This window comes from Silene latifolia, chromosome 4 (assembly GCF_048544455.1).
Source record: "Silene latifolia isolate original U9 population chromosome 4, ASM4854445v1, whole genome shotgun sequence".
NCBI lineage: Eukaryota > Viridiplantae > Streptophyta > Magnoliopsida > Caryophyllales > Caryophyllaceae > Silene > Silene latifolia.
Window position 1 is genome coordinate 641,673 of NC_133529.1, and position 11,065 is coordinate 652,737.

Below are 11,065 nucleotides of genomic sequence, written 5' to 3' on the forward strand. Positions count from 1 at the left end.
AACGTATTATTTATTTATTAGCGATATATAGAGTAGCGAAATTTCATCTTCTTAGTCAAATTTTCGGATTTGAGGTAGCGGCTGCTACCCCATGCTACTAGGTAGCTACGCCACTGCTTTAAAATGTCCATGTCTCTTAAGGTCCTGTTCTTTTGGACTGAAACTTATCTGATCTGAACTGAACTGAACTGAACTTATAGGATCTGAACTGAACTTAACTTAACTTATAGGATCTGAACTGAACTTATTGGATTTGAATCGAATCGAATCGAACTTATAGGATTCGAATCGAATCGAACTTATAGGATCGAATCGAACTTAAATTAAGTGAGGTATAGGATCTCGAATCAACTTATAGGATCTCGAATCGAATCGAATCGAACTTATAGGATCTCGAATCGAATCGAATCGAACTTATAGGATCGAATCGAATCGAACTTATAGGATTCGAATCGAATCGAATCGAACTTATAGGATCAAGTGAACTTATATTAAGTGACTTTAAGTCAAAAAAAACAGGCCTAAGGCCCTGTTCTTTTGATTTGAAATTGTCTGAATCGAATCGAATCGAATCAATTGAATGGAGTGAATTGAATCAATCGAATCGAATGGAATCGAATCGAATCGATTCGAATCGAATCGAAATAATAATAAAAAGATTATATTAGTAATAATAATAATAATACTAAATATTATAATAAAAATAATACCAATAATAATAATAATAAATATTATTATAATATTATTCATTAATAATAATAATAATTTAATATAATCTAATAATAATAATTTAATAAGACATATAAAAAATAAAATAGTAATATAATAATAAATAATAATAATATATTAGTAATATAAATGATAACATTATTAATAATAATATAATATATTAATAATAACTAAAAAATAAATAATAATATAATAATAATAGGTCTAATATAATAACTTATTAATATAATAATATTAAATATAATAATAATAAATATGTGATTAATAATATTAATAATAATGAGCATATTAATAAAATAATAAATATAATAATATTAAATATAATAATAATATTAAATATATTATCAATAATATTAATAATAATGAATATATTAATAAAATAATAAATATAATATAATAATAATAATGATAATAATAATAATAATAACAATAGTAATAAATATATTAAATATAAATATAATAATATAAACAATACGAATTAATTATTAATAAATATAATAGTAATATAATAAATATAAAAATAATAATAATAATAATAATAATAATAATAGTAAATACATTATAAAATAATAATAATAATATCAATAAGAATAATAATAGTAATGTTGAAATAAACTAATATGAATCGAATCGAATCAATCGATCTCGATTCGAATCGAATCGAATCGAATCGAATGGAATGAATCAATCGAATCAATCGAATGGAGTGAATCGAATCGAATCAACTTATTAGAACTGAAATTAAGTTCAAAAAAACAGGGCCTAAATGTTAAACGGGTCAAATAATATTGGGATAAAAGTTTGTCATTACCTAAGCATTCTGTTTTTTTTTTCATCTATCTATTTGACGTGTTCCTTGTTTAAGACCGGATATCAAAATTGGACAAGACAAAATTTAGTTTATGTATGTATTAACAAATATCTGATTGTATACTGAGATTTGAGAGCGAAGCCATTACAAAAAAATAAAAGAACAGATGAAATATCTCCATCTACTTTGACTAGGCTACGCATAAAACCTTGTGTTTCACGTAATCTAACAACGTATATGGAAAAGTATTAGTTATATTACGAGGCCTGGTTCATTATTTTCGAATATTTCATATTCAATCAGAGTCGGTCCCCTTTAAGATGATTATATCTGTTTTAAGTGTTAAACAGGTCAATATCATATAGACAAATGAGATAAGAATTTGACATTACTTGAGTATTTTTTCCCAATCTATTTGCTCCGTTTTATTATTTAAGACGAATATATCTGTCTTAATCAAGAAGTTGTGATTCAAGAAAAGCAATGATATTATTGGGCCATATACGTGACTAAGCGCAAAATAATGCACCAAAACTTCTTGAATTTGTCCTCTAGGATAACTTGATAGTTCATGCCATAAATAATTGATGTTTACGGTATTTTATTCCATTCCACAATCAACACCCTTTCTCCACACTAATTAATCGTTCCTTATTCAAGACTATTAACAACATTGCTCGTAAAGCATCACATGATTAAACTAATCTTTATTTTAATCATAACCATATGATTAATCTATGATTATGCATGTGGCTTCAAACTCTTGCCTAATCTTCTGTTCTACAACCGCGAATGACTCAACACTTCATCCATCCAAAAATAATACTCATATTATAGTATCATTGGTTATTACATAATAAAATACGAGTCAGAGTACTCCTTATATGAGCTAAAAGATGAGACACAAAATAAAATGAAAATGAGAGCGAAATCATCATCAACTAATCAAAATAGAGCAGCTAACAAAGTTGCTAGTTGCTACCAAATAATAATATTGTTTGTTACGTTAATTATAGAGTATAGAGTTGATTAATTCAAGTCAACAACTATAATACATAATCGTGACAACTACTAAACTACCTTACCTGCTCTTTCCCACCTACCTTCACATTTCATATATAATCTTTTACATTTCATATTCCCTTTTGATTTAAACAAGTTTTCTTAATGTTCTAAACGTCAAATAATTCTTCTTCTTTTTCGATATCAAAACTACAAAAAAAACTAAAAAAATGGGATGGCAAAAGAAGGAAAAGATCATAAATTCCGAAGTTATTTTCGGTTATCCGAATTTAGTTCGACCATTTTACATAATTTCTATTACTCTTCTTAGTCTTTTATTACCTCTGTCATTTCTTCTGTTAGCAAGATTATCAAGTGCTCGTTATCTTATATCATTAGTCTCAATTACGCCTCCGAAAACATTTCTTTACTCTCTGTTCCTACACACTAATCCAAATCTCCTACATGCTCTTCTACTAATTGTTAGCTTAGCCGCGTTAATCCATGGGTTAACAGGGAGAATTAGCCTCTTAACCGAGTTGCCGGGTCCAATATTTCGTCCACGTATCCACGCAGCATGGATATTACTATGCACCTTGCAAGTATGGGTAGGGTTAGGAATCGAGGCTACGATAAATGCAGGAGTTGATGGTGCAGGGTTTGGTGATGGAAGGTCAATGCTAAGTAAGTTGGTTTTCTTTGTTGGCTTACATGAGACCATGATTCATTGGTCTAGGACAATTGTAAGGCCGGTAGTGGACGACACGGTGTATGGCGGGCCTAGGGAGGAGAAATGGGCCGAGAAGTGGGCCTTGGCCGGTTGTTTTGCCTTGTTGTCCTGGTTGAGGTTGAGAGATGAGGTGGAGTCTTTGGTGGTGGTTGTGGAGGTTAAAAGGGATATGATGATGAAAGTTGGTTTGGGTGATTTTCTTGGGTTGTGGTTGTATTATTTGACCGTTGCGATCGGAATGACTAGGATTTTGAAGGGTATTATGTGGTTCTGTATGAAATTCTTTTGTAGAGATGTAGTTGATGAACAAGATTCTGTTCTTGAGGCTGAAGATAAAGTTTGATGCACACCCTTGTTTATTTGTCTTAGGTTTTGCCTCAATCTCTTTTTTTTTTCTTTTCTTTTTTTTTTCATATATTCATCAAATTTTCTTCTGCTAAATATTCAGATTTGTACAATCACACTTTTGAATAGTCATAATTGTAAGATGTGAATTAATACAAATATAAACTGACCCCGACTTCGTCTGATCACAATTAGTTTTCTCTGTTCTTGCTTCTGAGTATTACCATGGTTGCATTCGCTAGATTAACCTTTTGCCAGTTGATGTATGTGATCGGGCGTTGCTATAACTTCTTATAGAAACGGTCAAATTGTCTAGTTGAAGCTCCGAAATTGGTTTGTTTGAAATGTCGTCGTCTGAAATTGAGAAATATGTGGTAGGGTGAATGCTAAGAGTAGTAGTTGTTGGTTTGGTAAGGAATGCAATTAGGACATTAGGTAGAGGCGTAGAGCAATAATCTGATGTTGTTGCTGCCGATTGCTGATACGCTTATTCAGAGATTAAGACTGCAGCAAGTTCTAGTCAAGGATGATCTGCCTTACACTTTGATCCTCGTCTGTTTTCCTATAAAACCGTCTTTCTAATCTGCTTTCGACTCTTTCTAATCGAACTGTAAGTTCAAATTAAGGCTCCTTGATGATATGCGGCTTATGTTTCCGTCTTTTCATTGTTTACGTTTTTCTTATATCCCTAGGAGTTCTAATGTGGTGGCTCATGACCTTGCTAAAAGTGTCATGAGTACCTAGTTGTTTTGTTTCTTTTTGTAAACCTTTCTTTACTGCTGCAAAAAAAAAAAAAAAATCAATCAGAGAGAGCGGACCAATAAAAACCGAACACAAAGCAACCTAATCACTCAAAACGAACAGTATGTGTCCCTATTAGCTCATACAGTACATTGTATATTTGTATGTAATTGTCATGATGTTAACTAAATTTAACACATTGTGACACTGTGATTCGTAATTTCTGATGAATTTAGTTACTGAATTCCGCTTCCACAATGACATGTTTTCTCTTAGGGTAACCCAACCCAAACAAACAACTCAAGTACACTTTCCCATCCTTCACTGTCGCTGCTGTGGTAAGCCGATGCACAGGCCCCCAAAATTTACCAGTCACTGAAGCAGTCTCCCAACCATCTGAGCTTTCTAGCAACCGCCCTGAGGGGTTCCCAGCAACGACAAGCTTACTCGGGGACAAAAGCTCTAGACCGTCTCCTAACACGAGTGACCCGGTCAATATTTTGACCAACTTAATTGACCCGTCCCCTTTCTTTAGGTCAATCTTGTACAATGTCCCGGAAGTCGTGTGAATTACGAGCAAGTAACCGTCAGGGTGGTACACAATTCCGTTAAGGGCTATTAAATTTTTGTACCATTCTTTGAAAGTGAAAAGTGGACTTGTTATAGTTGACAACAGTTTCCCATCAACATTCACCTTCCAAATCTTGCTTTGTTTTGCGTCGGTCACGTAGGTGTTACCTTCATCGTCTACCGCTACATCATCCGCCAGTGTTTTTTCGTCACCTACACGATATTTTACAATTGTAAGAAAACGTTCCTTATCAATAGCATTGCACTTGCACAGAATCGACTCAACATGAACTGAAAGCACACAACAGGTTGAGCAGAGTAGCCAAACTGCCAAATGCTAAATATGCAGGCAAACAATGCATGTCTCAACCACTTTACTCCACAAGTAAAAACAATATGATTAATTATCATGGGAACAAGTATTCATGCACAATTAAGGCAGCGTTCTTTTGGACTGAAACTGTTCAAAACAAGACCGTCATTTTGAAACAGAATGAGTTGAACAAGTCTCGACCAATTCTTTGTGATCACCTAATTGTGAATCTTACACATCTCATGTGTATGTAACTCCATAGGCCATACTTCGTATTTTATACAGCAACATTTTGATTTCAACTACTCCGGTGTTACGCACTTTAATCATAAGTAAAAGTTATAATGTTAAATTTGTCGCATTTGATTTATCGCGCGATGCTGTGTAAAATAATTCTCATGACACGGTTAAAAAGGTCCAAATCAAATTTCATGCTTAAACTAATTACTTCCTCTTATTCAGCCTAATGCTCCCCTTTTATTATAATACTCGTCACATATATTAGAGAAAGGGGAACATATACTGTAGCCTACAGTCCTCCACCAACCATGCCTTCAACTCGATAATGTCGATTATGACTGGTATTTTCTCACAATCTATACTAATAAAGTTGTGATCAAAACCTAACACCCGTTAACCATCAAAATCAAATTGAACAAAACAAATCCAAAACTCTTGAAAAATGTAAAACATAAAATGGACGTATATTTCGTTAAATCATACTGTATACAATACATAAATATATTTAGAAAAACAAATTAATTAACGATCAAACTTCGCATTGGTTGATCACCAAAGTCAAATGTACGTATCAACAAGAAAAACCATACATACCAGGGCCACTGAGGTGAGTAATGAACAATCTTTGCCAAGACGAAAGATCATACGCAGCAAGTCCACCGTAACGATTCCCAATGACATCCGCCACGACAACCAGCAACCTGTTGCGAGGCCGATCAATGACAATGCCCACAGACCCATTGCCTGCCAAGTCAGCATCTTTAACGACCGTGATTTCATCGAGTACAACACGATCAGAACCTTTCTCCTGCTGGTCAGGAACGTTGACCACCCCTACTCCTCCCTCCATGTAGGAGACAATGAAGCGATTGCCTAGATGGTCCCACTTGACACATTCTCTGAGCCAGCTGTTGCTATGGTATTGGTACACATGGGTTGAAGGCGGGGCCCTCTCGAGGCCGATGAGGATGCCTATGGGAATGGCTGAGAGTAGGAGGATTGAGAGCAGGAATTTTGTGGAGAATATGCAGGATATGCATCCCATTTTTCTGTTGTTTTGGACTTTTGGTGGTGACTGACTATGTTGCCTCTGTTTGGTCTTCTCTAGTAGTATTTGTAGGGGGGGAAACTTGACTTTGAAATCGGGTTATGGAGGAGCAGTATTCTCTCGTTTTCTGTGGAATTGTTATACGGAGTATTTTTTAAAATAATGAGACGAGAATAATGTGGCATCAAAAGTCGTGTTATGTAACTAGTAATCTTTGTCAAATTATAATGACGTGAAAACATAGTGCTACATAACTACATTCTTTATCATGAATACTATCGCTCATGCTTTTATCCTTTTAAGTTAGTTGAATACAGAGTGCATATTTATATGCTGATTTGTTGTAAAAGAAACGGATTACTTTCTATACTCGCAAATCAAATATACACTTAATCTAGCAATTGTATTTTGTGTATAATATTTTTCTTTAATTTCTTAAAAAGTAGTTGTAGATAGGTGAGGGATTCAAGTGATAAGTTGGTGATTATGCATTTTAAAATGTGAAATTTCGAAGTTATTTGTTTTCAAAGGGGGTAGTTTAACGTTGTTTACTCACCTATAAGTTAAGTGAAGTTTGATGGGAGTACAACCAACAGAGAAATAGTAGGAGCATTAAAATGGTTTGATAAATTGGTAAAGTTTGGTGCATGTTGGAAGGAAATGGAAATGAATATGCAAAGGACCATAACATAAGGATGGAGATAGTGTGGATTGTTTTCCACAATTAGGTTGATTTTATAACAAATTTGTCATATTAGATTATTAGGCACAACATGGTCACATGAGTCTTGAATATTGTGGATTGTCTTCAAAAAGAATTCATTGTTGTGCTTGATTTTGGCATGTGAGATGATATTTGCTACCTAAATTTGTGGAGGTAGTACATATAATATCACATGTCAAAATAACCGTATTTAACACATCGGTATCATTTACGCAAGGGAGAAAAAAATACACGAGCTAGTAATAAAAAAGCTATGTTACTCTGACTCGTATGTGAAGTGTCGTGTTTAATACATATTGGTGTGTCAAATATGGTTATTTTCCTTCAAATTTTTACTCATTCAATCTAAATTGAAGTGTCGCGTTAGACATGACACGCAGAAGTGTCGGACACGCGACACGTGACTAAAGCGAAGTATCAGAGTAACATAATTAAAAAAATATAGAAAAATCAGTTCAATTAAGGATTACCACACCTAGATCATCCAAAACCAATGCAATGAAAACAAAACAAAAATCAAACACTAGATCCAAACACAAGACAAAAATATCATCCAAACAATCCAATTAACCACAACTTGTAATGAAGATCATATCCACCCGTTTCACTCCCATACCACATATATTACCAAAACTTGTATCCTTTCATGCCTTCTTAATATATCCTCATAAAAAAAACTAAATCCCCCATTTCAAAGCTAGAACAAAAAAGAAAAAAATATGGGTAGCATGAGCATTTTTGCAATGAACCCAAAGGTGTTGTTACCAAGCAAGCCAGCTTACACAAATGTTGAAGCACCAACAAGGTTAGCTAACATGGTTACGTACTCTAGGAAGGTGCGGTTGGTCGCGGTTCATGCAACACCAGATAAGATTGCTGAGAGTATTGAGCAAAGCATTAAGACGGCTCAGGAGACGTGCTCAGAGAATCCTGAGAGTGGTGAGTGTGTTGCGGCTTGGGATGAGGTTGAGGAAATCAGTGCCGCGGCTAGTCATGCTAGGGATAAGACTAAGCCTAATGACCCTCTTGAGACTTATTGTCAAGATAATCCTGAGACTGCTGAGTGCAGGACCTATGATAATTAATTTCGCGCATTTATCCTGTTTTATCATATCGTTGTATCATATTGTATACATTTATGTGTTTTATGTACTACTAGAAACGCGTTAATTTGCGACTGCTAAAAACAGTTATATTTACAAAATCGGTTGGAATTCAGTATAAAAAAAACAGTTTAGTCTGTATATGCTGTTCTTGCTCTACCTTACTGCATACTGCATACATGAATTTTTATGGATGATTAGTTTGAACTATGCTTATGATCGATAATGTTTTCTATGATTATTAACGCGCATCTTATCACAAGTTGTAGGAGAAACTTCATTAAAAGAACCTGAATTACAAACAAATAACTGGATTATAAACGCTCAGACAACCTATATTCTAGCAGTGCTAAGTTTTCCTACAGAAAGAAAAAACAGGAGAACTTCCTCTAATGGCGACCTACCCATGTACAGAAAAAAATGTGGTTTTGGCTGACAATATCCTCGACAAAGCAAATTACCGGATAAAAGGTCGACTTATCCTGCTATATGAGAGATTTTTCCTTTTGCTGTAGAGCACTGATTATGAATGCATTCTTCCTTGCCTCGCTCTCAAAAGCTTCAATGTGCTGCTTCTTTTCCCTCGCCTTTTTGGCTGGCTTCCGCTTGGATATTCTGCATCTCATCAGCTTTGCCGTGTCTAATGAGCTGCTCACCTTTTCTTGCTGCTGTCACCACATCGCTATTGGTGCTAGGATATATGGTTATAGTTAAAAGTCGAGTTATTTGATGTAAGAACTGTGAAGGGAGTTGATTTTTAGCTGGGTTTCGTTTTATAATTGTAGTAGTATCAGATTAACATAGGTTTTGGAAGATTGGTGTGGCAGCTATCAGATTGATTACATTCATTAGATGATATTTGGATAATGGTTTCCTCATCTGTGGTTAAAACCAAAGACCTTGGTTCGGAACTTATCAGCATTAGAACAGAGGATAACGATATTTACAGTGCAGTTGATTATGTGCCTGACCCGCGACAACAGTGTGACATATCGAGAACACCTGCTTATGTGAGAATCAGTAGACATCAAACCATCCACAGGTGCATTCAACAATATTTGCAACACAAGTCATAGTATCCGAGATCGGACATCGAAAAACACACAATCATTCATTCATATTAACAAATTACAACACCAATCCATTGAGGCAACAACTAGATTACATTACATAACATTAAATCAAACACAGGAAAAAAAAAAAATCAAATCTAATACGGAGTACTTAATCTGTTCCCTTCAATTATACACATTATTTAAAATATAGGATCAGGAAACGCATACAATTCAATGGAACGGGAGAATACTAACAACAACAAACATTAACTTAAAATCACACAATACAGTAATACACCATATCCTTAAATAAACTACCATCAATACAACAATCAATATTCCACCATTAAAATTAAAATTAAAATGCATTAGGAACAGGCTGCACAGGGAAAGGCAGCTGCCACGGTTCGAGCAAAGCGTCAGGAATCTCCGGAATTTCCATACTCAATCCGCTAACTTCTTCAACAATCTGCAGTACGGAATTCAGAGAGCATAATCGATCAGTCAGCTCCATAATCTGAGCTCTCAACACATTATTTTCCGACTCGAAACCTGCATAAACCTGCGACACCGCATCAATTCTCTTCAACAGCATATCATTTTCAACCTTGAGATTGTTCGTTTGCTCGATCAACTCCTCCATATGTTGCTGCTTCCTCATCCTCGATCGACGTGCTGATTCTCGGTTCGATGTCATCCTCTTTCGCTTTCGATCGTCCATTTCGTTAATCGTAATTGATCTGATAGTCAAATTAATTGCTTTTTTTTCGTAAAATTAATAAAATCTAGAAATGATGATTATACCTAAATCGATTGAAACGATTAATTCATGAGAAAACGTAGAAATAATGGAGGAAAACGACGGAGAAAGAATGAAGGATTCGAATCCGACGCATCTGGATTTGGTAACTCATGAAGGCTGATTAAGAAACATGAAGATTGAATTGTAATCGAATTTAATTGAATTGATTTCGAAGTATGTAGAATTGGGGATTTTGATCGAAAAAGTTGTTGATGAAGAGAAAGAAGGAAGGTTATCTTAAAGGGAGGAAAATTGAGGAATATGAGGGCAAGTTGATAAAATGCGGAAAGAAAATCCGGAGTGGTATGTGTGTGGTTTTATAAAAACGGGGATGTGTGATTACAGGGTGGTTTCATGGTTTGTGCATCTTTTTCTACGGAAGATGCCAAGAAGGGTCATATTGGTGATTAGTTGGGCTAACGTTATCTGCACTTTAAAGTAAACACGTTATCTTTTGGTCACCATTTACCAACCATTATTAGGTCGGGTTTGGACTTTGGAGACGGGGTTGAATAGATGTAGTGTCTTCGATATACTTCAATTTGAGTCGTTCGTGTGCCCATACCGACTACCGAGTCGTGTATCTATTTCTCTCGGTTTGACTACTGCGTGTCCAGAGTCGTTTCAAGAGTTACCCTATTCAATTTCAACCCTATATAAAAAGTATTAAATAATTTTCATCGAGTATCCGATTTTTGGCCGAGACAGGTTTATCGCACACCGACGGCCATAAATGTCATCCATTGCTCCTCAAAATTTGTGAGGCCGCTTTGTCTAACCTCAGAAATTGCCTGTGTGATTTACGAACATTTTTGTTCTAGGGCCCTACAATCCCGAAACCATGTATTATAC

General features: G+C 34.8%; 4 protein-coding genes across 4 annotated transcripts; 2 read left to right on the plus strand and 2 right to left on the minus strand.

The window, feature by feature from the left end:
* Window positions 1-2,683: 2,683 nt before the first annotated feature.
* On the plus strand, window positions 2,684-3,777 carry LOC141652455 (uncharacterized). The gene has a single exon (XM_074459924.1). It carries the CDS (start codon window positions 2,773-2,775, stop codon window positions 3,613-3,615), a length of 843 nt encoding a protein of 280 aa, XP_074316025.1. The 5' UTR covers window positions 2,684-2,772; the 3' UTR covers window positions 3,616-3,777.
* Window positions 3,778-4,440: 663 nt separating this feature from the next.
* On the minus strand, window positions 4,441-6,755 carry LOC141652454 (uncharacterized). Its single transcript, XM_074459923.1, has 2 exons — window positions 6,076-6,755; window positions 4,441-5,141 (listed from the first exon to the last, which is right to left on the minus strand). Exons 1-2 carry the CDS (start codon window positions 6,524-6,526, stop codon window positions 4,591-4,593), a joined length of 1,002 nt encoding a protein of 333 aa, XP_074316024.1. The 5' UTR covers window positions 6,527-6,755; the 3' UTR covers window positions 4,441-4,590.
* Window positions 6,756-7,901: 1,146 nt separating this feature from the next.
* On the plus strand, window positions 7,902-8,497 carry LOC141652451 (calvin cycle protein CP12-1, chloroplastic-like). Its single transcript, XM_074459918.1, has one exon. The coding sequence runs from the start codon at window positions 7,973-7,975 to the stop codon at window positions 8,336-8,338; it is 366 nt and encodes a 121-aa protein (XP_074316019.1). The 5' UTR covers window positions 7,902-7,972; the 3' UTR covers window positions 8,339-8,497.
* Window positions 8,498-9,769: 1,272 nt separating this feature from the next.
* LOC141653868 (bZIP transcription factor 53-like) lies at window positions 9,770-10,132 on the minus strand. Its single transcript, XM_074461736.1, has one exon. It carries the CDS (start codon window positions 10,130-10,132, stop codon window positions 9,770-9,772), a length of 363 nt encoding a protein of 120 aa, XP_074317837.1.
* Between the last annotated feature and the right edge of the window lie 933 nt (window positions 10,133-11,065).

What these genes read in the sequence shown, in the direction of transcription:
- LOC141652451 (XM_074459918.1), top strand. Translation starts at nt 7,973, where the DNA reads ATGGGTAGCATGAGCATTTTTGCAATGAACCCAAAGGTGTTGTTACCA.
- LOC141652454 (XM_074459923.1), bottom strand. Translation starts at nt 6,526, where the DNA reads ATGGGATGCATATCCTGCATATTCTCCACAAAATTCCTGCTCTCAATC. An exon ending in TACTCACCTCAGTGGCCCTG is followed by an intron (nt 5,142 to 6,075) that starts GTATGTATGGTT and finishes AATATCGTGTAG; the next exon opens with GTGACGAAAAAACACTGGCG.
- LOC141653868 (XM_074461736.1), bottom strand. Translation starts at nt 10,132, where the DNA reads ATGGACGATCGAAAGCGAAAGAGGATGACATCGAACCGAGAATCAGCA.
- LOC141652455 (XM_074459924.1), top strand. Translation starts at nt 2,773, where the DNA reads ATGGGATGGCAAAAGAAGGAAAAGATCATAAATTCCGAAGTTATTTTC.